Consider the following 25,132-nt stretch of genomic DNA (forward strand, 5'->3'; position numbering starts at 1 on the left):
AATTTGAGAGAGATGAAGGTAGCTGAGCATTCAAGCTCGACACACTCGCCATTCTATTGATGAGAATCCATGGGAGTTGTGAGCGGGTCTTTATCCCGGTATTTGACGGACCGGAAATTGTTTAGAACGCGGTGTAAATGCTGCCGAGTGCCGGGGTTCCACTAGATAGCAGAGCCACAAAGTCAGAATGTCTATATGTAAGAATTAATGAAAACAAAAATTGGCTTTTTGGTCTTAATTTAGGCTAGGCATAATGTTTGCAATGTAGTTAAGGTTAAGTTTAAAATCATATTTTAATAAGATAAATTGTAGAAATAGGCGGGGTTTACGACTTTGTGGCTGTGGTAACTAGTGACGACCCGAGTGCCGGGGGATGCTCTCGTCGCAAGAGAAAACAAGCAGAGCAGCAGAAACATAAAATCCCAGAATCGAGGCCTATCGTGACAGGTAAAGAAGATTTGCAAAAATGTTTGTGTAGTTGCTGTTTCTATAGAGGTTGGAGTTTGTTGAAGTACTTTTAATGTAAAGTTGGTAGCTGACGATGCCATCAACCAGAGATGCTAGCCAACTGATTAACGTTAGCTGTCTAGCCTAGCGCATTTTTCTGGGCGGTGGGTACCATAGCAACCGCTTAAGAAACAGGCATTATTCATGTAACTAGCAGCCAGACATGCTAACCAAGACGTGGCATTGAGATTAAACACTTGCATCTACAATATTTGCAACCGATATGATTTAGAAAAGCATCGTTAGTAGTAATATATTATGTTCCTTACTATTTTGTTGATGTTATCCAACTGTCACTGTCTGCCTTGGGTAGCTAACGCTACTTAAAAGCAATTGGCTAATAGTTAGCTTGTCAGTTGCCAGGCTGGTCAGACAGCTATCTCAAAGATAGAAGAAGGGTTAGTTATCAGTATTTGTGGCTAACTTTAGTATAGCTAGCTAGCTAGTGGCTGACTTGCTGAGCTTAGTTAGCTAGCATGTGCAAACAAGCTAACTAAGTAGCTAGCCATCCGACTAACGTCAAAGATAACTACTGTAGCTAGCTAACACGTTAATTTGTGCTAACCAAAGATTATCTGCGCCAACGTACGGTTAGTGCAGGTTACAACCCACACATTTTTTTTGGAGGGGGGGGGGTGATTAAAACAACCCATTATGTTACCAAACTTTGCATCTGAAAAGTGTCAAATCTGACATTCTGTTATCATGGAATTGCCCTAGAGCCAATGTAGCTAGCTGGTTATATGCTCACACTTTTGGTGGGGGTTGTAACCTGTACTACATTAACACAGATAATCTTTGGTTAGCTAGCTAGCTATATCTTTGACTTTAGTCAGATGGCTAGCTAGTTAGCATCATTGTGTTACTGTGGCCACAGACAGTATAGGCTTCGTTCATGGTCTTGAAGGACTTGACAGCGAAGTGTTAAATAAAAGGCCATTGCCCCTCTCACTCCATTTCATTGGTGATTCTCACGAAACTTCCACTTGACAAAAAATCCTCTTGGAATAGTAATATTAGGATCTGTATTTCTTTTTCATAATTATGTTTATTGATCAGATATTATGCATTTTATCACAATCTCCAGAACTAACGTTATGCAAAAATGCTCATTACTTTACTGCAACAGTTTAAGTTAAACTAGTAAGAAAATAAATTTCTAATATTTCTTTACACACTTCACCTAATGCAAAGGCCTCAATTAAACAACACTGAAAACAAGTATATTTAAAATTAAATTACAATTCATTTGTCATTTCTCATTACCGCAACCTTTTCTGAATGTTTATTTTTTTCTTCATTACTTGTGTATACATGTTTGTTTTATATCAGATTAAGCCAACATTATTAAAGTATGTTTTATTTTTCATATTATTTCCCCAAAATTGGTGCATTACAGTAATGATAAGAATGTTTCGGTATTGATAGTTTGCCATTGGACTCTATTAGAGATTCATTAACTCAAAACAACATCAAACTGTGTCGTTTGAAAATCTCAAACGAGTTGTATAATACAAAAATCACTGATCTTAATGCAACTGACTAGCATAAATATAAGTACTGTAATTATGGGCAAGTACAGTATTTTCAAAAGTAAACTTAAGCATAAAGTGACTTCTTTTGAAAAAGTAAATTTTCCCAGGTCTTCACAGATAATATTGCTGTATTAGGATGTGGATATGTGTGGTTCTAAGGTATTATAGATGGGATCCTGTGGGCAAATGGCATAACATGATATGCCTATAAAGTATCTAAATATACTGTTTTGGGATATCAAACAATATAGGTACGGTGGCTTGCGAAAGTATTTACCCCCTTGGCATTTTTCCTATTTTGTTGCTTTACAACTTGGATTTAAAATAGATTTTTTGGGAGTTTGTATCATTTGATTTACACATCATGCCTATCACTTTCAAAATATTTTTCCTTGTGAAACAAACAGGAAATAAGGCAAAAAAACTGAACTTCAGCGTGCATAACTATTCTCCCCCCCCCCAAAAAAGTCAATACTTTGTAGAGTCACCTTTTGCAGCAATTACAGCTGCAAGTATCTTGGGGTATGTCTCTATAAGCTTGGCACATCTAGCCACTGGGATTTGTTTTATCCCATTCTTCAAGGCAAAACTGCTCCAGCTCCTTCAAGTTGGATGGGTTCTGCTGGTCACACAGATTCTCAATTGGATTGAGGTCTGGGCATTGACTAGGCTATTCCAAGACATTTAAATGTTTCCTCTTAAACCACTCGAGTGTTGCTTTAGCAGTATGCTTAGGGTCATTGTCGGGGCGGCAGGGTAGCCTAGTGGTTAGAGCGTTGGACTAGTAACTGGAAGGTTGCAAGTTCAAACCCCCGAGCTGACAAGGTACAAATCTGTCATTCTACCCCTGAACAGGCAGTTAACCCACTGTTCCTAGGCCGTCATTGAAAATAAGAATTTGTTATTAACTGATCTTGCCTAGTTAAATAAAGGTAAAATAAAAATAAATAAAAAATTGTCCTGCTGGAAGGTGAACCTCCGTACCAGTCTCAAATCTGGAAGACTGAAACCGGTTTCCCTCAAGAATTTCCCTGTATTTAGTGCCATCCATCATTCCACTTGACAAAAAATCCAGTTTCTCAGTCCCTGCTCATGAAAAACATCCCCACAACATGATGCTGCCACCATCATTCTTCACTGGGATGGTGTTCTCGGAGTGATGAGGGATGTTGGGTTTGCGCCAGACATAGCATTTTCCTTGATGGCCAAAAAGCCCAATTTTAGTCTCATCTGACCAGAGTACCTTCTTCCATATGTTTGGGGAGTCTCCCACATGCCTTTTGATGAACACCAAATGCGTTAGCTTATTTTATTTCTTTAAGCAATGGCTTTTTTCTGGACACTCTTCCATAAAGCCCAGCTCTGTGGAGTGTGCAGCTTAAAGTGGTCCTATGGACAGATACTCCAATCTCTGCTGTGGCGCTTTGCAGCTCCTTCAGGGTTATCTTTGGTCTCTATGCCCTCCTTGCCTGGACTGTGAGTTTTGGTGGGTGGCCCTCTCTTGGCAGGGTTGTTGTGGTGCCATAATCCTTCCATCTTTGAATAATGGATTTAATGGTGCTCTGTTGGATGTTCAAAGTTAGATTTTTTTGTTTAACCAAACCCTGATCTGTACTTCTCCACAACTGTGTCCCTGACCTGTTTAGAGAGCTCCTTGGTCTTCATGGTACCTCTTGCTTGGTGGTGCCCCTTGCTTTGTGGTGTTGCAGACTCTGGGGCCTTTCAGAACAGGTGTGTGTGTGTATATATATACAGTTGAAGTCGGAAGTTTACATACACCTTAGCCAAGTACATTTAAACTTAGTTTTTCACAATTCCTGACATTTAATCCCAGTAAAAATTCCCTGTCTTAGGGCCGTTACGATCACCACTTTATTTTAAGAATGTGAAATGTCAGAATAATTTATTTCAGCTTTAATTTTATCACATTCCCAGAGTGTCTGAAGTTTACATACACTCAATTAGTATTTGGTAGCATTGCCTTTAAATTGTTTATCTTGGGTCAAACATTTAGGGTAGTCTTCCACAAGCTTCCCACAATAAGTTGGGTTAATTTTGTCCCATTTCTCCTGACAGAGCTGGTGTAACTGAGTCAGGTTTGTAGGCCTCCTTGCTCGCACACACTTTCAGTTCTGCCCATTACATTTCTATAGGACTGAGGTCAGGGCTTTGTGATGGCCACTCCAATACCTTGACTTTTTTTCCCTTAAGCCATTTTTCCACAACTTTGGAAGTATGCTTGGGGTCATTGTCCATTTGGAAGACTCATTTGTGACCAAGCTTTAACTTCCAGACTGATGTCTTGATGTTGCTTCTATGTATCCACATTTTCCTACCTCATGATGCCATCTATTTTGTGAAGTGCACCAGTCCCTCCCGCAGTTAAGCACCCCCAGAACATGATGCTGCCACCCCAGTGCTTCACGGTTGGGATGGTGTTCTTCAGCTTGCAAGCCTTCCCCTTTTTCCTCCAAACGTAACGATGGTCATTATGGCCAAAAATTATCAGACCAGAGGATATTTCTCCAAAAAGTACAATCTTTGTCCCCATGTGCATTTGCAAACCGTAGTCTGGCTTTCTTTTATGGCGGTTTTGGAGCAGTTGCTCCTTCCTTGCTGAGCGGCCTTTCAGGTTGTGTTGATATAGGACTCGTTTTACTGTGGACATAGATACTTTTGTACCGGTTTCCTCCAGCATTTTCACAAGGTCCTTTGCTGCTGTTCTGGGATTGATTTGCACTTTTCGCACCAAAGTACCTTAATCTCTAGGAGACAGAATGTGTCTCCTTCCTGAGCGGTGTGACGGCTGCGTGGTCCCATGTTTATACTTGCGTACTATTGTTTGTACAGATGAACACGGTACCTTCAGGCGTTTGGAAATTGCTCCCCAGGATGAACCAGACTTGTGGAGATCTACAAAAAGAATTCAGGGGTCTTGGCTGATTTCTTTTGATTTTCCCATGATGTCAAGCAAAGAGGCACAGAGTTTGAAGGTAGGCCTTGACATGCATCAACAGGTACACCTCCAATTGACTCAAATGATGGCAATTAGCCTATCAGAAGCTTCTAAAGCCATAACATTGTTTTCTGGAATTTTCCAAGCTTTTTAAAGGCACAGTCAACTTAACTTCTTGGTGACAGGGGGGCAGTATTGAGTAGCTTGGATGAATAAGGTGCCCAGAGTAAACTGCCTGCTACTCTGTCCCAGATGCTAATATATGCATATTATTAGTAGTATTGTATAGAAAACAATCTGAAGTTTCTAAAACTGTTTGAATGATGTCTGTGAGTAGAACAGAATTCATATGGCAGGCAAAAACCTGAGAAAAATCCAACCGGGAAGTGGGAAATCTGAGGTTTGTAGTTTAACTCTGCCATTCCAATATACAGTGCAAATGGGGTCATATTGCACATCCTAAGGCTTCCACTAGATGTCAACAGTCTTTAGAACGTTGTTTCAGGCTTCTACTGTGAAGGGGGGCTGAATAAGAGGGGATTGAGCCAGGTGTCTGGCAGAGTGCCACAGGCTCGTCACGAGAGAGTTAGCTCTCTTTCCATTGCTTTTCTACAGATATAGGAATTCTCCGGTTGGAATATTATTGAAGATTTATGATAAAAACATCCTAAAGATTGATTCTATACTTAGTTTGACAAGTTTCTACGGGCTGTAACGGAACTTTTTGAACTTTTCTTCCGACGTTCGGCTGGACCTGCACGAGCTTTTGGATTTGTTTACCCAACGCCCCAACAAAAGAAGCTATTTGGACAAAAATGATGAGCTTTATCGAACAAATCAAACATTTATTGTGGAACTGGGATTCCTGGGAGTGCATTCTGATGAGGATCATCAAAGGTAAGTGAATATTTATAATGCTATTTCTGACTAATGTTGACTACACAATATGGAGGATATCTTTTTGGCTGCTTTGTTGTTTGAACGCTGTACTCGGATTATTGCGTGGTTTGCTTTTTCTGTAAAGTTTCAAAAAAAATCAGACAGCGTTTTTTAAAAGTTGTTTTTATTTCACCTTTATTTAACCAGGTAGGCTAGTTGAGAACAAGTTCTCATTTACAACTGCGACCTGGCCAAGATAAAGCATAGCAGTGTGAAGAGACAACAACAGAGTTACACATGGAGTAAACAATAAACAAGTCAATAACACAGTAGAAAAAGAGTCTATATACATTGTGTACAAGAGGCATTGAGGAGGTAGGCGAATAATTACAATTTAGCAGGTTAACACTGGAGTGATAAATGATCAGATGGTCATGTGCAGGTAGAGCTACTGGTGTGCAAAAAGAGCAGAAAAGTAAATAAATAAAAACAGTATAGGGATGAGGTAGGTAAAATGGGTGGGCTATTTACCGATGGACTATGTACAGCTGCAGCGATCGGTTAGCTGCTCAGATAGCAGATGTTTAAAGTTGGTGAGGGAGATAAGTCTCCAACTTCAGCGATTTTTGCAATTTGTTCCAGTCACAGGCAGCAGAGAACTGGAACGAAAGGCGGCCAAATGAGGTGTTGGCTTTAGGGATGATCAGTGAGATACACCTGCTGGAGCGCGTGCTACGGGTGGGTGTTGCCATCGTGACCAGTGAACTGAGATAAGGTGGAGCTTTACCTAGCATGGACTTGTAGATGACCTGGCGCCAGTGGATCTGGCGTCGAATATGTAGCGAGGACCAGCCGACTAGAGCATACAGGTCGCAGTGGTGGGTGGTATAAGGTGCTTTAGTAACAAAACGGATGGCACTGTGATAGACTGCATCCAGTTTGCCGAGTAGAGTATTGGAAGCTATTTTGTAGATGACATCGCCGAAGTCGAGGATCGGTAGGATAGTCAGTTTTACGAGGGTAAGTTTGGCGGCGTGAGTGATGTTTGATATGAGTCTGGAAGGAGAGTTTACAGTCTAGCCAGACACCTAGGTACTTATAGATGTCCACATATTCTAGGTCGGAACCATCCAGGGTGGTGATGCTAGTCGGGCGTGCGTGTCCAGGCAGCGAACAGTTGAAAAGCATGCATTTGGTTTTACTAGCGTTTTAAGAGCAGTTGGAGGCCACGGAAGGAGTGTTGTATGGCATTGAAGCTTGTTTGGAGGTTAGATAGCACAGTGTCCAAGGAAGGGCCAGACGTATACAGAATGGTGTCGTCTGCGTAGAGGTGGATCAGGGAATCACCCACAGCAAGAGCAACATCATTGATATATACAGAGATGAAGACGGCTGCACAGTACTGTCTTTTATCGATGGCGGTTATGATATCGTTTAGTACCTTGAGCGTGGCTGAGGTGCACCTGTGACCGGCGCGGAAACCAGATTGCACAGCGGAGAAGGTACGGTGGGATTCGAGATGGTCAGTAATCTGTTTGTTGACTAGGCTTTCGAAGACCTTAGATAGGCAGGGCAGGATTGATATAGGTCTGTAACAGTTTGGGTCCAGGGTGTCTCCCCCTTTGAAGAGGGAGATGACTGCAGCAGCTTTCCAATCCTTGGGGATCTCAGACGATATGAAAGAGGGGTTGAACAGGCTGGTAATAGGGGTTGCGACAATGGTGGCGGATAGTTTCAGAAATAGAGGGTCCAGATTGTCAAGACCAGCTGATTTGTACGGGTCCAGGTTTTGCAGCTCTTTCAGAACATCTGCTATCTGGATTTGGGTAAAGGATAAGCTGGGGAGAGTAGCTGTTGGCCGAGATTGGAGTAGCCAGGAGGAAGGCATGGCCAGCCGTTGAGAAATGCTTGTTCAAGTTTTCGATTATCATGGATTTATCAGTGGTGACCGTGTTACCTAGCCTCAGTGCAGTGGGCAGCTGGGAGGAGGTGCTCTTGTTCTCCATGGACTTTACAGTGTCCCAGAACTTTTTGGAGTTAGAGCTACAGGATGCAAATTTCTGCTTGAAAAAGCTGGCCTTTGCTTTTCTGACTGACTGCGTGTATTGGTTCCTGACTTCCCTGAACAGTTGCATATCGCGGGGACTATTCGATGTTATTGCAGTCCGCCACGGGATGTTTTTGTGCCGGTCGAGGGCAGTCAGGTCTGGAGTGAACCAAGGGCTATATCTGTTCATAGTTCTGCATTTTTTTGAACGCAGCATGCTTATCTAAGATGGTGAGGAAGTTACTTTTAAAGAATGACCAGGCATCCTCAACTGACGGGATGAGGTCAATATCCTTCCAGGATACCCGGGCCAGGTCGATTAGAAAGGCCTGCTCACAGAAGTGTTTTAGGGAGCGTTTGACAGTGATGAGGGGTGGTCGTTTGACTGCGGGCCCATAGCGGATACAGGCAATGAGGCAGTGATCGCTGAGATCCTGATTGAAGACAGCGGAGGTGTATTTGGAGGGCCAGTTGGTCAGGATAACGTCTATGAGGGTGCCCTTGTTTACAGATTTAGGGTTGTACCTGGTGGGTTCCTTGATGATTTGTGTGAGATTGAGGGCATCTACTGCCAGGGTCTCAAGCATATCCCAGTTTAGGTCACCTAACAGAACAAACTCTGAAGCTAGATGGGGGGCGATCAATTCACAAATGGTGTCCAGGGCACAGCTGGGAGCTGAGGGGGGTCGGTAGCAAGCAGCAACAGTGAGACTTATTTCTGGAGAGTAACTTTTTTTAAATTAGTAGTTCGAACTGTTTGGGTATCGACCTGGAAAGTATGACATTACTTTGCAGGCTATGTCTGCAGTAGAACTGCCAAAGGGGGCGGAGTTGCAGTCTATCTTGGCGGAAAATTTTATAGTTTGGTATGGAAATCTCAGAATTTTTTGGTGGCCTTCCTTAAGCCAGGATTCAGACACGGCAAGGACATCAGGGTTGGCAGAGTGTGCTAAAGCAGTGAGTAAAACAAACTTAGGGAGGAGGCTTCTGATGTTGACATGCATGAAACCAAGGCTTTTTCGGTCACAGAAGTCAACAAATGAGGGCGCCTGTGGACATGCAGGGCCTGGGTTTACCTCCACATCACCCGTGGAACAAAGGAGGAGTAGTATGAGGGTGCGGCTAAGTGGTCGCCTAGAGCATTGCATTAAGGAGAAGTATATCTCTAATTCCATGTATAACACTTGTATTTTCATCAACATTTATGAGTATTTCTGTAAATTAATATGGCTGCAAAATCACAGCATGTTTTAGAACTACTGAACGTAGTAACGCGCCAATGTACAATTAGTTTCTTTGATGTAAATATGCACTTTATCGAACAAAACATACATGTATTGTGTAACATTAAGTCCTATGAGTGTCATCTGATGATCATCAAAGGTTAGTGATTCATTTTATCTCTATTTGTGCTTTTTGTGACTCCTCTCTTTGGCTGGAAAAATGGCTTGGTGGTGACCTAACAATCGTTTGTGGTGCTTTCGGTGTAAAGCATTTTTGAAATCACACTGGCTGGATTAACGAGAATTTTATATTTAACATGGTGTGAAATACTTGTATGCTTGAGGAATTTTAATTATGAGATTTGTTGTTTTGAATTTGTCGCCCTGCACTTTCACTGGCTGTTGGCGAGGTGGGACGCTACCGTCCCAGAGAGGTTAAACGGAACCCAAACCGGCTGCGTGCGTGCGTGCGCCATTGTGCATACATTTATTTTGTCCCCCTACACCAACGTGATCATGACACGCAGGTTAAAATATCAAAACAAACTCTGAATCAATGACATTAATTTGGAGACAGGTCAAAAAGCATTAAACATGTATGGCAATTTAGCTAGTTAGCTTGCACTTGCTAGCTACTTTGTCCTATTTAGCTAGCTTGCTGTTGCTAGCTAATTTGTCCTGGGATATAAACATTGAGTTGTTATTTTACCTGAAATGCACAAGGTCCTCTACTCTACTCTGACAATTAATCCACACACAAATCGGTCAACCGAATCGTTTCTAGTCATCTCTCCTCTTTCCAGGCCTTTTCATCTTTGAACTTGTATGGTGATTGGCATCTACACTTTCATAGTATTACCACGACAACTGGCAAAACAGTTCATCTTTCAATCACCCACCAATGAGACGGCACGTGGGTACCTGCTTCTATAAATCAATGAGGAGATGGGAGAGACAGGACTTGCAGCGCGATCTGTGTCAGAAATAGGAACGACTTCTATTTTAGCACTTGACAACGCAGACGCTCGTTGGCACAATAATTGAATAATATATATGCCAACATTTATTTTGCAACTCTTGTGTCGGTGTGGTCAGCCTATTAGTGTATGTAAATTTCTGACCGACTGGAATTGTGATACAGTGAAATCTGTCTGTAAACAATAGTTGGAAAAATGACTTGTCATGCACAAAGTAGATGTCCTAACCAACTTGCCAAAACTATACTTTGTTAAAACCTCTTAAAGATCGGGTCTTTTTTTTCAACGTTTTGTTAAAAATCGCGCAAAATTTCAATGTCCTGCTACTCATGCCAGGAATATAGTACATGCATATGATTAGTATGTGTGGATAGAAAACACTCTGAAGTTTCTAAAACTAGTTCAATCATGTCTGTGACAATAACAGAACGTGTGTAGCAGGCAAAAGCCCAAGGAAAACTGTTCACCAAAAAAATAAGAAATATCCTTCCTCCAGTTGCCTGTATTGTCTATGGCAAGGGAAAATAGATAGCGACCAGTTTACAATGCCTACAGCTTCCACACGATGTCGCCAGTCTTGGCAATTGGGTTGAAGTTGATCCTTGGTGAAATGAGAAATAGGCACTTCCTGTCATCGAGTACACAGGAGGAAGTTTTGAAAGAGAGAATATGGACCATGATTTCAAGACTTGCTGCTATTGAATACAGATCGCCCCAATTTGATCGATTTTATTAACGTTTACTAATACCTAAAGTTGGTTTACAAAAGTAGTTTGAAGTGTTTTGTCAAAGTTTATAGGCAACTTTTTTTATTTAAATAAATGACATTGCGTTTTGGAAAGCTGCTTTTTCCTGGATCAGACGGGCTTCATAAATGGACATTTTGGGTATACATGGACGGATTTAATCGAAAAAAAGACCCAATTGTGATGTTTATGGGGACATATAGGAGTGCCAACAAAGAAGCTCGTCAAAGATAATGAATGTTTTATATTTTATTTCTGCGTTTTGTGTAGCGCCGGCTACGCTAATTATTTTGTTTATGTTCCCTTCAGGTATTTCGGGGGGTTGCATGCTATCAGATAATAGCTTCTCATGCTTTCGCCGAAAAGCATTTTAAAAATCGGACATGTTGGCTAGATTCACAACGAGTGTAGCTTTAATTGAGTACCCTGCATGTGTGTTTTAATGAAAGTGAGTTTTAGCGAGTACTATTAGCATTTGGCGTTGTGCATTTGCATTTCCTGTTGGCCAAGTGAGACGCAGGCGTCTCACTTAGCCTTAAGAGGTTTTAACAAATTTGTGGAGTGTTTGAAAAACTAGTTTAATTAAATATATATGAGATCATGTGACACTTAGATTGCACACAGGTGGACTTTATTTAACTTATTATCTGACTTTTGAAGGTAATTGGTTGCACCAGATCTGAGGGGCTTCATAGCAAAGGGGGTAAAAACATATGCACGCACCACTTTACTGTTCTTTTATTTATTTTTTGAAACAAGTATGTATATTTTTTTCATTTCACTTCACCAATTTGGACTATTTTGTGTATGTCCATGACATGAAATCCAAATAAAAATCTATTTAAATTACAGGTTGTAATGCAGCAAAATAGGAAAAATGCTAAGGGGGATGAATACTTTTGCAAGGCACTGTATGTGCTAAAACAGGTACACATCAAAATGGTGGATATCCTCCTTTTTAAGTGGTGGGGTTGCTCTTTGCTGAAACAAACTCCAGATCGTGGCTTTATGTAAATTAAATGTGGTTTATACCATAGAACTCCATATAACTCCTACTTAATCAAATAACTAATGTTTTACAAAAAAATCTTAATAGGTGTAAGCAGTGGTCCTAGTAAGTAATTAAAGTTAGTAGCACACCCATTGACTGTACATTAGAATGAGCTTATTATCAATACCGAAATGAAGGGTCTCCTGACCAAAACAGACCTAAAAATGTTTTGGTAATGAGAGCGAGCCCCTTAGCTCAGCCTGCAAGTAATAGGAGACAGCCATTATAAGTCAGCAAATAATTGACCACATAAGAGGTCGACCGATTATGATTGTTCAACACCGATACTGATTTATTGGAGGACCAAAAATGCCGATACCTATTAATCGGACGTTTTTTTTGTTTTTTACATTTGTGTAATAATTACAATTACAACAATACTGAATGAACACTTATTTTAACTTAATATAAAATAAATTTAGCCTCAAGTAAATAATGAAACATGTTCAATTTTGTTTAAATAATGCAAAAACAGTGTTGGAGAAGAAAGTAAAAGTGCAATATGTGCTATGTAAGAAAGCTAACGTTTCAGTTCCTTGCTCAGAACATGAGAACATATGAAAGCTGGTGGTTCCTTTTAACGAGTCTTCAATATTCCCAGGTAAGAAGTTTTAGGTTGTAGTTATTATAGGACTATTTCCCTCTATACCATTTGTATTTCATTAATCTTTGACTATTAGATGTTCTTATAGGCACTTTATTGCCAGTGTAACAGTATAGCTTCCGTCTCGCTCCTCCCTGGGCTCGAACCAGCAACACAACGACAACAGCCACCATCAAAGCAACGTTACCCATGCAGAGCAAGGGGAACAACTACTAGAAGGCTCAGAGCGAGTGACGTTTGAAACGCTATTAGCGCGCGCTAACAAGCTAGCCATTTCACTTTGGTTACACCAGCCTCATTTCGGGAGTTGATAGGCTTGAAGTCATAAACAGCGCAATGCTTGACGCACAACAAAGAGCTGTTGGCAAAACGCACGATAGTGCTGTTTGAATGACTGTTTACGCGCCTGCTTCTGCCTACCACCGCTCAGTCAGATACTTAGATACTCGTATGCTTGCATGCTCAGGCAGATTATATGCAACGCAGGACACGCTAGATAATATCTAGTAATATCATCAACCATGTGTAGTTAACTAGTGATTATGATTGATTGTTTTTATAAGATAAGTTTAATGCTAGCTAGCAACTTACCTTGGCTTACTGCATTCGCGTAACAGGCAGTCTCCTTGTGGAGTGCAACAAGAGAGAGGCAGGTCGTTATTGCCGTTGGACTAGTTTAACTGTAAGGTTGCAAGATTGAATCCCCCGAGCTGACAAGGTGAAAATCTGTCGTTCTGCCCTTGAACGAGGCAGTTAACCCCACCGTTCCTAGGCCGTCATTGAAAATAAGAATGTGTTCTTAACTGACTTGCCTAGTTAAATAAAGGTATTTAAAAAATGGCAAATCGGCGCCCAAAAATACAGATTTCCGATTGTTATGTAAACTTGAAATCGGCCCTAATTAATCGACCATACCGATTTTTAATCGGTCTACCTCTAGACCACATCACTGAAGCCCATTCATGCCTCCATTTAGGTAATTAATGGAACTCTGTTTTTCCCAATTTGAGCTTTTTTAGCCATTTCGGTAATGAGAAGGTCATGTGTAGTAAAGGCGTTTGAGAATAAGATCCTCATTCTGAAGGCATATAAATTAAGAAATTAAATGAACTTGTGCTCATCTAAGGATATCCACGATGCATCATGGGTGAATAAAACTTTACTTAAATTATTGGAGTTTTGGGCCTCCCGGGTGGCGCAGTGGTAAAGGGCGCTGTACTGCAGCGGCAGCTGTGCCACCAGAGACTCTGGGTTCGTGCCCAGGCTCTGTCGTAACCGGCTGCGACCAGTGGGTCCAGGGGGAGACACCCTGGACCCAAACTGTTACAGACCTATATCCATCCTATATCCATCCTGCCCTGCCTATCTAAGGTCTTAGAAAGCCAAGTCAACAAACAGGTCACTGACCATCTCGAATCCCACCGTACCTTCTTCGCTGTGCAATCTGGTTTCCGAGCCGGTCACGGGTGCACCTCAGCCACACTCAAGGTACTAAACGATATCATAACCGCCATCGATAAAAGACAGTACTGTGCAGCCGTCTTCATCGACCTTGCCAAGGCTTTCGACTCTGTCAATCACCATATTCTTATCGGCAGACTCAGTAGCCTCGGTTTTTCGGATGACTGCCTTGCCTGGTTCACCAATTACTTTGCAGACAGAGTTCAGTGTGTCAAATCGGAGGGCATGCTGTCCGGTCCTCTGGCAGTCTCTATGGGGGTGCCACAGGGTTCAATTCTCGGGCCGACTCTTTTCTCTGTATATATCAATGATGTTGCTCTTGCTGCGGGCGATCCACCTCTACGCAGACGACACCATTCTATATACTTCCGGCCCGTCCTTGGACACTGTGCTATCTAACCTCCAAACGAGCTTCAATGCCATACAACACTCCTTCCGTGGCCTCCAACTGCTCTTAAACGCTAGTAAAACCAAATGCATGCTTTTCAACCGATCGCTGCCTGCACCCGCATGCCCGACTAGCATCACCACCCTGGATGGTTCCGACCTTGAATATGTGGACATCTATAAGTACCTAGGTGTCTGGCTAGACTGTAAACTCTCCTTCCACACTCATATCAGACATCTCCAATCGAAAATCAAATCAAGAGTCTGCTTTCTATTCCGCAACAAAGCCTCCTTCACTCATGCCGCCAAACTTACCCTAGTAAAACTGACTATCCTACCGATCCTCGACTTCGGCGATGTCATCTACAAAATTGCTTCCAACACTCTACTCGGCAAACTGGATGCAGTTTATCACAGTGCCATCCGTTTTGTCACTAAAGCACCTTATACCACCCACCACTGCGGCTTGTATGCTCTAGTCGGCTGGCCCTCGCTACATATTCGTCGCCAGACCCACTGGCTCCAGGTCATCTACAAGTCCATGCTAGGTAAAGCTCCGCCTTATCTCAGTTCACTGGTCACGATGGCAACACCCATCCGTAGCACGCGCTCCAGCAGGTGTATCTCACTGATCATCCCTAAAGCCAACACCTCATTTGGCCGCCTTTCGTTCCAGTACTCTGCTGCCTGTGACTGGAACGAATTGCAAAAATCGCTGAAGTTGGAGACTTTTATCTCCCTCACCAACTTCAAACATCTGCTATCTGAGCAGCTAACTGATCGCTGCAGCTGTACATAGTCTATTGGTAAATAGCCCACCCATTTTCACCTACCTCATCCCCATACTGTATTTATTTACTTTTCTGCTCTTTTGCACACCAGTATCTCTACCTGTACATGACCATCTGATCATTTATCACTCTAGTGTTAATCTGCAAAATTGTAATTATTCGCCTACCTCCTCATGCCTTTTTGCACACAATGTATATAGACTCCCCTTTTTCTTTTCTTTTCTACTGTGTTATTGACTTGTTAATTGTTTACTCCATGTGTAACTCTGTGTTGTCTGTTTACACTGCTATGCTTTATCTTGGCCAGGTCGCAGTTGCAAATGAGAACTTGTTCTCAACTAGCCTACCTGGTTAAATAAAGGTGAAATAAAAAAATAAACCAGCGACTCCTGTGGCGGGCCAGGCGCAGTGCGCGCTAACCAAGGTTGCCAGGTGCACGGTGTTTCCTCCGACACGTGCGCTGTGTTAAGAAGCAGTGCGGCTTGGTTGGGTTGTGTATCGGAGGACGCATGACTTTCAACCTTCGTCTCTCCCGAGCCCGTACGGGAGTTGTAGCGATGAGACAAGATTGCAGCTACCAAAAAACAATTGGATACCACGAAATTGGGGAGAAAAAGGGGTAAAAAAATTAAATACAATTATTGGGAGTTTTTACAGCAACTTCAAAAAGTGATACGGTTAATAAGAAACACGTCCACAAACTATATTTATTACATAAAAACAGTCATGTAAACTGATACTAGTTTACAATTTTTATGATTTATGGACAAACTGTGTTTTATTCAAATAAGTTAGAAAAACCTAGTAAAATTGGATAAAATGACCTAATCTAGATGCATTTCGGTAATGAGAATTTGGGGTGAAAATGTAAAAAACTCAGGCGGAAATGTAAAATATATTTTTAAACAAGCCACTGTGCCATAAACTAGGCATCTTAGTCTTCAGAATGATAGTTGCAGATGCATCATGGGTTTTCTAACTCAATTTGCTACCCGTCTGCTGAAATTGCTGGACTTTGCTCAATGAGGTTCAGTTGCACTCATGAATTTTAAGCTACTATGCATTTCCTGGAACTGTGTCGTTGTGTTTACAGAGTGAAGAACTGTGATTTTTAGAGGTTCTCCTCTACCTGTTTGTTTTTCCGTCAGTTAACTGGTGTTAGAATGGATGACGACTGCAATGGCCGTCCCTACATGTCAGGTAAGTGTATGGAGGGCAGGGCATGGACAGTCCTTTGTAAACTCAGCAAAAAAAAGAAACGTCGCTTTTTCAGGACCCTGTCTTTCGAAGATAATTTGTAAATATCCAAATAACTTCACAGATCTTCATTGTAAAGGAGTTAACCAAGGTTTCCCATGCTTTTTCAATGAACCATAAACAATGAATGAACATGCACCTGTGGAATGGTCGTTAAGACACTAACAGCTTACAGACGGTTGGCAATTAAGGTCACAGTTATGAGGGACGGGACGGACAGCTGATCGTCCTTGTAGTGGCAGACCAAGTAGAACAACACCTGCACAGGATCGGTACATCCGAACATCACACCTGTGGGACAAATACAGGATGGCAACAACTGCCCAAGTTACACCAGGAACACACAACCCCTCCATCAGTGCTCAGACTGTCCACAATAGGCTGAGAGAGGCTGGACTGAGGGCTTGTAGGCCTGTTGTAAGGCAGGAACTCACCAGACATCACCGGCAACTACGTCGCCCAAGGGCACAAACCCACCGTTGCTGGACCAGACAGGACTGGCAAAAAGTGCTCTTCTCTGACGAGTCGCGGTTTTGTCTCACCAGGGGTGATGGTCGGATTCACGTTTATTGTCGAAGGAATGAGCGTTACACAGAGGCCGGTACACTGGAGCGAGATCGAGGTGGAGGGTCCATCATGGTCTGGGGCGGTGTGTCACAGTATCATCGCACTGTGCTTGTTGTCATTGCAGGCATCTCAATGCTGTGCATTACAGGGAAGACATCCTCCTCCCTCATGTGGTACCCTTCCTGCAGGCTCATCCTGACATGACCCTCCAGCATGACAATGCCACCAGCCATACTGCTCGTTCTGTGCGTGATTTCCTGCAAGACCGGAATGTTAGTGTTCTGCCATGGCCAGCGACAAGCCCAGATCTCAATCCCATTGAGCACGTCTGGGACCTGTTGGATCGGAGGGTAAGGACTAGGGCCATACCCCCCCAGAAATGTCTGGGAACTTGCAGGTGCCTTGGTGGAAGAGTGGGGTAACATCTCACAGCAAGAACTGGCACATCTGGTGCAGTCCATGAGGAGGAGATGCACTGCAGTACTTAGTATCTGGTGTGGCCACCAGCTGCATTGACACTTACTTTTGATCCCCCCCCCCCTTTGTTCAGGGACACATTATTCCATTTCTGTTAGTAACATGTCTGTGGAACATGTTTGGTTTGTCTGTTGTTGAATCTTATGTTCATACAAATATTTACAAATAAATGCAGTTGACAGTGAGGACGTTTCTTTTTTTGCTGAGTTTATTAGCGGACTTGCTGACCTTATGGTTGACATTATCGAGATGGCTGACTGAACTGTCAGTAGGCCTACATAATTTTGTGTGTGTGGACAGCAGGCAGTGGAGACTCTTCGATGGAGAGGGAGTTTTCAGGGGCCCTTGGAGGCCCCACAGTGAGCACCCCCAACAGCCAGCACACTTCTCCCAGCCGCTCTCTTAGTGGTAAGTTCCAATTTGTCAATTCCTTTGTCTTTGTAGTACAAGTACTGAACTTTATTATTCCCAAGGGAGAGTATGGTAGTTGGTTTTATGGCTCAGATGTTTTTGTTTTACTTTAGCAAGCACATCCGTGTTTCTGCTCACATCATATGTCCCTCTCCTGGTCTAAACCCTGTCTCTCTCCAGCCAACTCCATCAAAGTGGAGCTGTACAGTGATGAGGAGCCGGGCCGCGGCACGGGGCCAGAGGATGAGAGAGGGGACAGGGTGGAGGAGGGGGGTTCTGAGCAGGGAGGAGAGGCCGGAGGAGGGGGCTACAGGGAGCTGGCCAGTCCAGAGCCCATGTCGCCAGGAGGTGCCATCCGGCTGCCCAACGGAAAACTCAAGTGTGACATCTGTGGGATGATCTGCATCGGGCCCAACGTCCTCATGGTGCACAAACGCAGCCACACAGGTGACTGATCAATTGATTGAGTGATTGATTGATTAGTCCTTTATACAAAAAGATGAGGTTAGTTTGTTGCGCAGATCTGCCCCGAAACCAGGTTGACATTGTAATTTGGGCACGTGACTGGGAGTGAAACTGATTTCAAACTGGTTTGTACGGAGTCGGGTGTGTAAACTGGTATGTGCCTCCTCCAGGTGAGCGGCCATTCCAGTGTAATCAGTGTGGGGCCTCTTTCACCCAGAAGGGGAACCTGCTGCGTCACATTAAGCTGCACTCGGGGGAGAAGCCTTTTAAATGTCCCTTCTGCAGCTACGCATGCCGCAGACGGGACGCTCTTACAGGCCACCTCCGCACTCACTCGGGTGAGAGGGATATACATACTGTACACACACACAATTGGGTGAGGAAAAGAGGGTCTGAGTTGAGCATGTCAGTTCCTGAGCGAAAGACACAGACCTAGAGTTCTGTATGTATTAAAGGTATGTTGACTTTGTCCCCAGTATCGTCTCCCACAGTGGGGAAGCCCTATAAGTGTAGTTACTGTGGCCGCAGCTACAAGCAGCAGAGCACCCTGGAAGAGCACCGTGAACGCTGCCACAGCTACCTGCAGAGCCTGGAGACACAGCAGCCAGCCAGCGCTCACACTCAAGGTAGTGGAGAAATAACACGTACACACATACTCACACACTGCAAGTTACTGCTTCTATCTATGGTGTGATCATATCTTTTATAGAAGAGGAGCTGAGGGACCTGGAGTTCATGCCTGACAACCTGCTGCAACCTTCCTCAGACAAGATGGCGTTCATCGATCGGCTAGCCCACAGCATCACCAAACGCAAGAGATCCACACCACAGAAATTTGTAGGTAAGCAGTTATTTGGAATTTGTTTATGGGGAGGTGAGCAAAGACACCGCTCAAACACAGGTAACACAAAGGGTACAAGATCATTCATGACATCAGGTGTCAGTTTAAAAATAATGAAGACCTGCACATCACTAGTTCCTCCCTATGAGTTGTGGTACCGTGTGATTTCCATGCCTATCTGCCCTGCAGGACAGAAGCACATGCGCCTCAGTCTGGCCGACACGCCTTACGAGCTCAGAACCGCCTTCGACAAAGACGGGGTTACGCACCACGGTGGTCTTGAGCAGCCACACTACACTAGCCTGGGAGGAGGGTACCTGGGGGGACAGGGAGTTGGAAGTGGTGGTGGATCTGAAGGCCTCCGACCCCTACGCTTGCCTCTCCCTCACCCCTCCTGCCTGTCGGAGCTCCGGCCGGTCATCAGTTCGGCTCACACCCCCATGGCTACGCTGGGGCCGAGGCTAGAGTGCACTGGGGCCGGGGCTGGCCTAGGGTCCACGGGTGTGGGGGGCAGGGAGGCTGCAGAGGGCCACGAGGACCTGCCCCCTGGACGCAGCCACGGCCCGTCACCTAGCAACGGTTGCCAGGACTCCACGGACACAGAGAGCATGCCGGATGAAGTGTTTAGCAGTGTAGCGCCTGCCCTGCCGCTCCACAACAACCACAATCACCACAACCTCCACCACCCCCACTCCAACCACCACCCTCCCCCTCCACCCCTACTGCACCACAGGGGCATGGACAGCCCAAGCCATGCCAAAGACAGGGATGGAGACAGGGAGGAGGGTGGCCACCCTGCTTTCCCTCCTCCCCCTGCCCTGGCCCCAGGCTCCCCCACCTCAAGGCAGGCGTTTCGGGTGGTGGATGGAGAGGGGCACACAGTGCGCTCTTTCCGCTGTGAGCACTGCCGTGTGCTCTTCCTGGACCACGTTATGTTCACAATCCACATGGGCTGCCACGGCTTCCGCCAGCCCTTTGAGTGCAACATCTGTGGCCACCGCAGCCAGGACCGCTATGAGTTCTCCTCCCACATTGTCCGCGGAGAGCACCTGCCAGACTGAGGCTGGCTGGATGGGCCTCTGTACTTAGGGCTGTTTTTACTCTGAGAGAAGGGCCTGCTTGGGTTTGGTCTGCACTGCATCACAAGAGGGGGTAGAAGGGGAAGGGTAGTAAAAAAAACGGATTTTTGTACACAAGCATTGATACTGATATCACATAAACCTCAACTTCAAATAGGCACACTAGAATGGCTCAATTGCATCACTTAAAAAAAATTAAAAGGGAGAATCCTCACTACTCTGAATACACTTTTCAAAATGTATGAATTCTTGCCAGAAAATGCTAAGATGAAGAGTAAATGCACTTTTCTATCCTCAGAAGTGCCTTTCTCTGGTGTGGTCTGTCTACCTTTCCTCTCTTATCCGGGTAAAAAACCGGGCGCACAAAACAGTGATGCTACTAGCTAGACAATGTGATTTATATCGGACTTTGTTTTCCTCTACTGCACTTTAATCAAGATTTTATCAAAAATTTATAATGCAAGAAAACAAACAAACCGTTGTCAATGTGCACTTCGTTGTGCTTGCAAGCTGTAGTCAGACATCAGTAGTCGTCTTTAGATGCCATTAGGCTTCCTCGGAATTTGTCCGTTTAACAAAGCCCTATTTGAAAAGCACTTTTTAAAAATCCATTCCATTCCCTAACATGCTTAGTCCCTGGTGGTGTGGCAGACAGACAGTGTTGTGTAAGATTGTGTATTTGATGTATAGTAGGTCATGTATTTTAATAACAGTTGCGGTGCAGGCCAGGCCCAGGATCCCAAGTCAAATAGTAAGAAGGATTTGAGGGGTTGGCCTCAAATGAGTGCACTTTCCAATTTCAGTTTGTGTGTGTGTGTTGGTTCTTTTGGAAGTTTAGTAAGTTAAATGAGAGCGAGTTGAAGGCTATTATCGGTGTGAATGTTGTGGGGTGGAATGGGGTACAGTATGTTTGTTTTTGTTTAATTTGATTGCTTTTGTTGCACTGAGATAATTATATTAAACTATTTTATAGAGGTTATTTATGGCCTGCACATTTCTCTGTGCAGTGTGTTGAAAAAAAGAAATATTTTTTTTAATTCATCTCCACAAAAGGAGAGCCACTGCCACTATTTTGGAGTTGACTTCAACAAAGGGTGGAGATTGTTGGCAATTTTAGAAGGTCCCTGATATCCCAATGTGTTGCTTACTATGAAACAAACCAAAACCAATATTATTTATTTAAGTGAGACTTAAAACAATTGTTGTATATTCATTGTATTGTGCCTTTCATGACATTGACCTTGCTGACAATTCTTGCCAATATACATTTTTCCACCCATAAAAATATCATTGACGTTACATGAAATGTCCCAGCTGGCCCTGCTAAATGCCCAAGCTGAATCCAAAATTTCGCTCTACTAATCACACATTTTAATTTGCAGTCACTAATTTCTTAAGTGGCCTAATGTAGATATAAATTGTATAACCTCATCCCAAAAGGAAAGAGACAAAGACATGTTAAAAAAAGAGAATAACTTTTCATATATGAAAGGTTTAGAAATAAATACATGTGCATGAGATTGTTTGTCACCTGCTGCTAAGGCATGAATGTGTGTGTGTGTGAGACCACAGTTGTTGGTGGTTAAGATTGAGAAGGTGATTCTTCAGAAGTGACTTTGAAATGCTTATTTTTGTTCAATGATTTTCTTTCTTTCTCATCGGACTTGTAATTGTTGTTTTTATAGAGAGCACTGACGTTGGTAAACATTTTCCTTGGAATCAGGAAGCATTCAGATCCCTTCAGGCAACTTTGACCAAGGGAACGTGATGAATACACAATTTTTGAATGAAAATAAACAGTTTGGGCAGTTGTGGACCTACTCTTTTACCCAATCTCTTAGTCTTCATATTGAATGAACTTGGAAGCCTGTAGGATTTATAGTTCTTGATTGGGGCCCAGAGTTTCCCATGGTCAAGCAAAACTCCTGGCCCTACTCATGACACAGATTAAGTATGAGAGACAGGAAAATCTGCTGTGGCTGTGGGATTTTTTTTATTTTTAATAAATGTGAAACTCTTTACCTCAAATGATAATTGCCTCTGTCGGGAGTATGGGTTTGGTGATGTTTGAATTTTTCTGTGGTTAATTTGAAAGTTTTTAAGTTTGTTTTGGCAGCCCTGTATCTTCACTTCATTTAATATTTAATGAATCTTACAAAAAAGGAATGTGCTTTGAAGTGGACTGTATACAAGAAAATGCCTCATCCCAATGTCAGAAAAGACACAATCTTCTAAAACAATTACATAGCACTGAAATTGTACTGAATTACAGGGCATAGTTGCACTTAATCAGTTGCATTAAACTTCATCTGTAATGCTGTTCTAAACGTAATGCCTTATGAACGGATATGTAATTACTGTTCAAAGTAGAGAAATTATATATCTAATGTAATCTGAAATGGTTGGATTATTGAATTGACGTGGAAGTTCTGCATTGATCGTTTGATGGCAGTTCCTGGAAGAGCAGGTTTAGGTGTCTCCAGATGTGTTTCTGTGTGTAAATCTTGCTATTGTGCCTTTGCCCCCCGCGCCCCCTCCCTCCCCCTCTTAGGTTTTCACTGTTTGATGTTGGCTACATCAGATTTGAGGACAGAACACTTGGCCATGGGTCTTAAACTCAATAAACGGTAACACAAATTGATGTCATATGCTAGGTTTCCATCAAATTGGTGAAAGATTTTAATGTGAATATTCAAACATCCGCATCAAGAAAATGTGAATTTACCCGCCAGTGGTGCGTTTCCACCAAACTGACTTATTGCAGATATAAATCAGTGCGTGATGACACAGTGCACAATGTACTTTTTCGCTTAAGTTTATGTACCGAATAAAACATCTAATGTTCAATGTGTTTCCATCGCATTTTCAATTCTACTGATCGTTTAATCACAAATGTGCAAATGTGCTCATTCTGGTCTTAGCACTTGCGCCCTAGCCAACACCTTGCAGTTCAGGTAGGTTAGTCTACAAACATGAGATTATTATGATTTAAGAGTTACAATATTTGTGTTTGTCAAGCATCGATCATGTCACCAGAATAAGACCCTCAAGCTCATACCGTGCACTTCCACCACCCTGTGAAGTTCGGAACTTATTTAATCTGTAACCTAAAACTGCATGGTTTCCAGAGTCGTAGTGGGAGGACCACACACCGTGTCATCATGTGACTCCCAAGTTTACTTCCATATGATAGTTAGTTCAATATTTGCGCATAAAGGTGTTTCCACCACCATTTCTCGCATACATTTTACCAACACAAAAAGATCCCACCATGTCAAAAGAACAAATTGTCGCCATTTTATAAAATTGTACTGAAACTTGTTTCCATCACAGCTGTTGTGATTTGTCTTTATACGGTATGACTTTACTCACATAACTGGATGGACACGTGGTTAGATACATTTGGAATGTTTTGTTTGTTAATTATCAGTGTTCGTTCTAGCCATTTCACATCAGTCACCAATCTGACAACTAGCTACACAGTCAGCCCAATCAAAAGACCAAATAGTGAAAAGATCAGAATAGGGCTGCCTGTGTAAATGCAGCCTATGGGAGAATCTTAATTGCAAACTCCCGTTCTCCTCAAAATCCATTGGAGGAGAAGGTCAGAGGGGAGGGACCTCTGGCTTTCTCAGCCAATGGGTTATGAGGAGAGAGAATGCAAGAAGTATGCAACTTGAGGTTCTCCCAGTGACAGAGGGGGGGGGGGGGGGGGGGGGGGTTCGATTTAATTGTGCCTGTGCAGGCATGTTTTGCACCGGCTGAAAGTTGACTACATTCGATTTGGAACCGGGCTGCCTCTCTGGCATGAGCCAAGTGTCCCGACCTGTCCGATTGCAAAGTCGGCTCAAAACAAAAGTTATGTAATTAAGCAGTTAAAGTAACGAGAAGGATTCTGTTTTCACATGCGAAAGGGATTGCTTTTGATAACGCTTTGTCCGCCTTACCAATAAACTAGTTTGACAATTTAGAAGAAAAAAAAAATGTCAAAGAGCTGTACGATGCACCCTGGCCAGCGTAATAACACTCCCTCATTGACTGTCATTCCACAAATCAGGCTGATGGCACAGCACAAAACTCTGTAGCTTGTAGTTGACTCATCTCACAGTTTTAGCTTTAATTTAAAATGTGCCTAGGACTTTACTCAGATCTGTGAATTATGATGCAAAAACATCTGTTCTGTAAACCAAATGGCATGTACAGTTTTTGAACGGAGCTATATTAACTGTATTTATAGCAGATATGTCTGGGCTTTGGTAATAGTGTGAAAAGGCTAATTCAGTGAACCTAACTTGACAAGGGTAATTGGACAGGATGTATCTCATACTTGCCCTGGCTGTGACCAGTACAGTTTCTTTCACATTAAATCCATTTAGGACAGAAGTTCAGCAGAAAATCCCTGAAAAGGTAATCCTGGATTTGATTATTTGGATTACAGTTATGCTTTTAAAACCTGGTGCATGAGGTAACAATGCTGTTTGCAACACTTTCCTTACTCAGCTTTCTCCAAATAGTCTTGAGGATAAATGATTCAAGCTTATTTTGTATTTCTCCTTAACAGCCACCCCAGCTTCAGAGAACATTTTATTACTGACGTGCTCTTGTTTTTGTGGTTGCATTTTGCCCTTGTTTCAATGTGTTATTTTTCAAGGTTTCTCTATTGCACTGTGTTTGTGTTCCCTTTGACTTGACTATCTGCTGTGTCACCTTTTCTCCTCCTGCCCCTGTGAATGGTGTGGATTCGCTTTAACTACTGCAGAGCCTTTTTACATGTACCATAATGTAATTAAGTATGTGTAATCAAGATTAAAACCACTGTAAGTTTTGTACTGTATTGGAGAGTCTATTCCAAATAAATAAACTTTACTTGG

The 25,132-nt window shown here is 43.0% G+C and overlaps 1 protein-coding gene across 4 annotated transcripts; it reads left to right on the plus strand.

Moving 5' to 3' along the window:
- Positions 1-341: 341 nt before the first annotated feature.
- On the plus strand, positions 342-25,132 carry LOC109895687 (zinc finger protein Eos). Of its 4 annotated transcripts, none has more exons than XM_020489597.2 (8): positions 342-447; positions 16,313-16,364; positions 17,769-17,873; positions 18,057-18,323; positions 18,512-18,679; positions 18,818-18,967; positions 19,051-19,182; positions 19,372-25,132. In XM_020489597.2, the coding sequence occupies exons 2-8, from the start codon at positions 16,328-16,330 to the stop codon at positions 20,241-20,243; spliced, it is 1,731 nt and encodes a 576-aa protein (XP_020345186.1). In that variant the 5' UTR covers positions 342-447; positions 16,313-16,327; the 3' UTR covers positions 20,244-25,132. The 4 variants fall into 4 exon arrangements, with proteins under 4 accessions (XP_020345186.1, XP_031678227.1, XP_020345180.1 ...); XM_020489591.2 differs by having other exon boundaries at positions 352-447; positions 17,766-17,873; XM_031822367.1 differs by lacking the exon at positions 18,512-18,679.

Source organism: Oncorhynchus kisutch, linkage group LG1, assembly GCF_002021735.2.
Source record: "Oncorhynchus kisutch isolate 150728-3 linkage group LG1, Okis_V2, whole genome shotgun sequence".
Taxonomy (NCBI): domain Eukaryota; kingdom Metazoa; phylum Chordata; class Actinopteri; order Salmoniformes; family Salmonidae; genus Oncorhynchus; species Oncorhynchus kisutch.

Bases quoted from the DNA above. Each gene is read 5' to 3' on its own strand.
- LOC109895687 (XM_020489591.2), top strand. From the start codon at position 16,328: ATGGATGACGACTGCAATGGCCGTCCCTACATGTCAG. The intron at 16,365-17,765 runs GTAAGTGTATGG...GTGTGTGGACAG, and splicing joins TGGCCGTCCCTACATGTCAG to CAGGCAGTGGAGACTCTTCG. The intron at 17,874-18,056 runs GTAAGTTCCAAT...GTCTCTCTCCAG, and splicing joins TCCCAGCCGCTCTCTTAGTG to CCAACTCCATCAAAGTGGAG.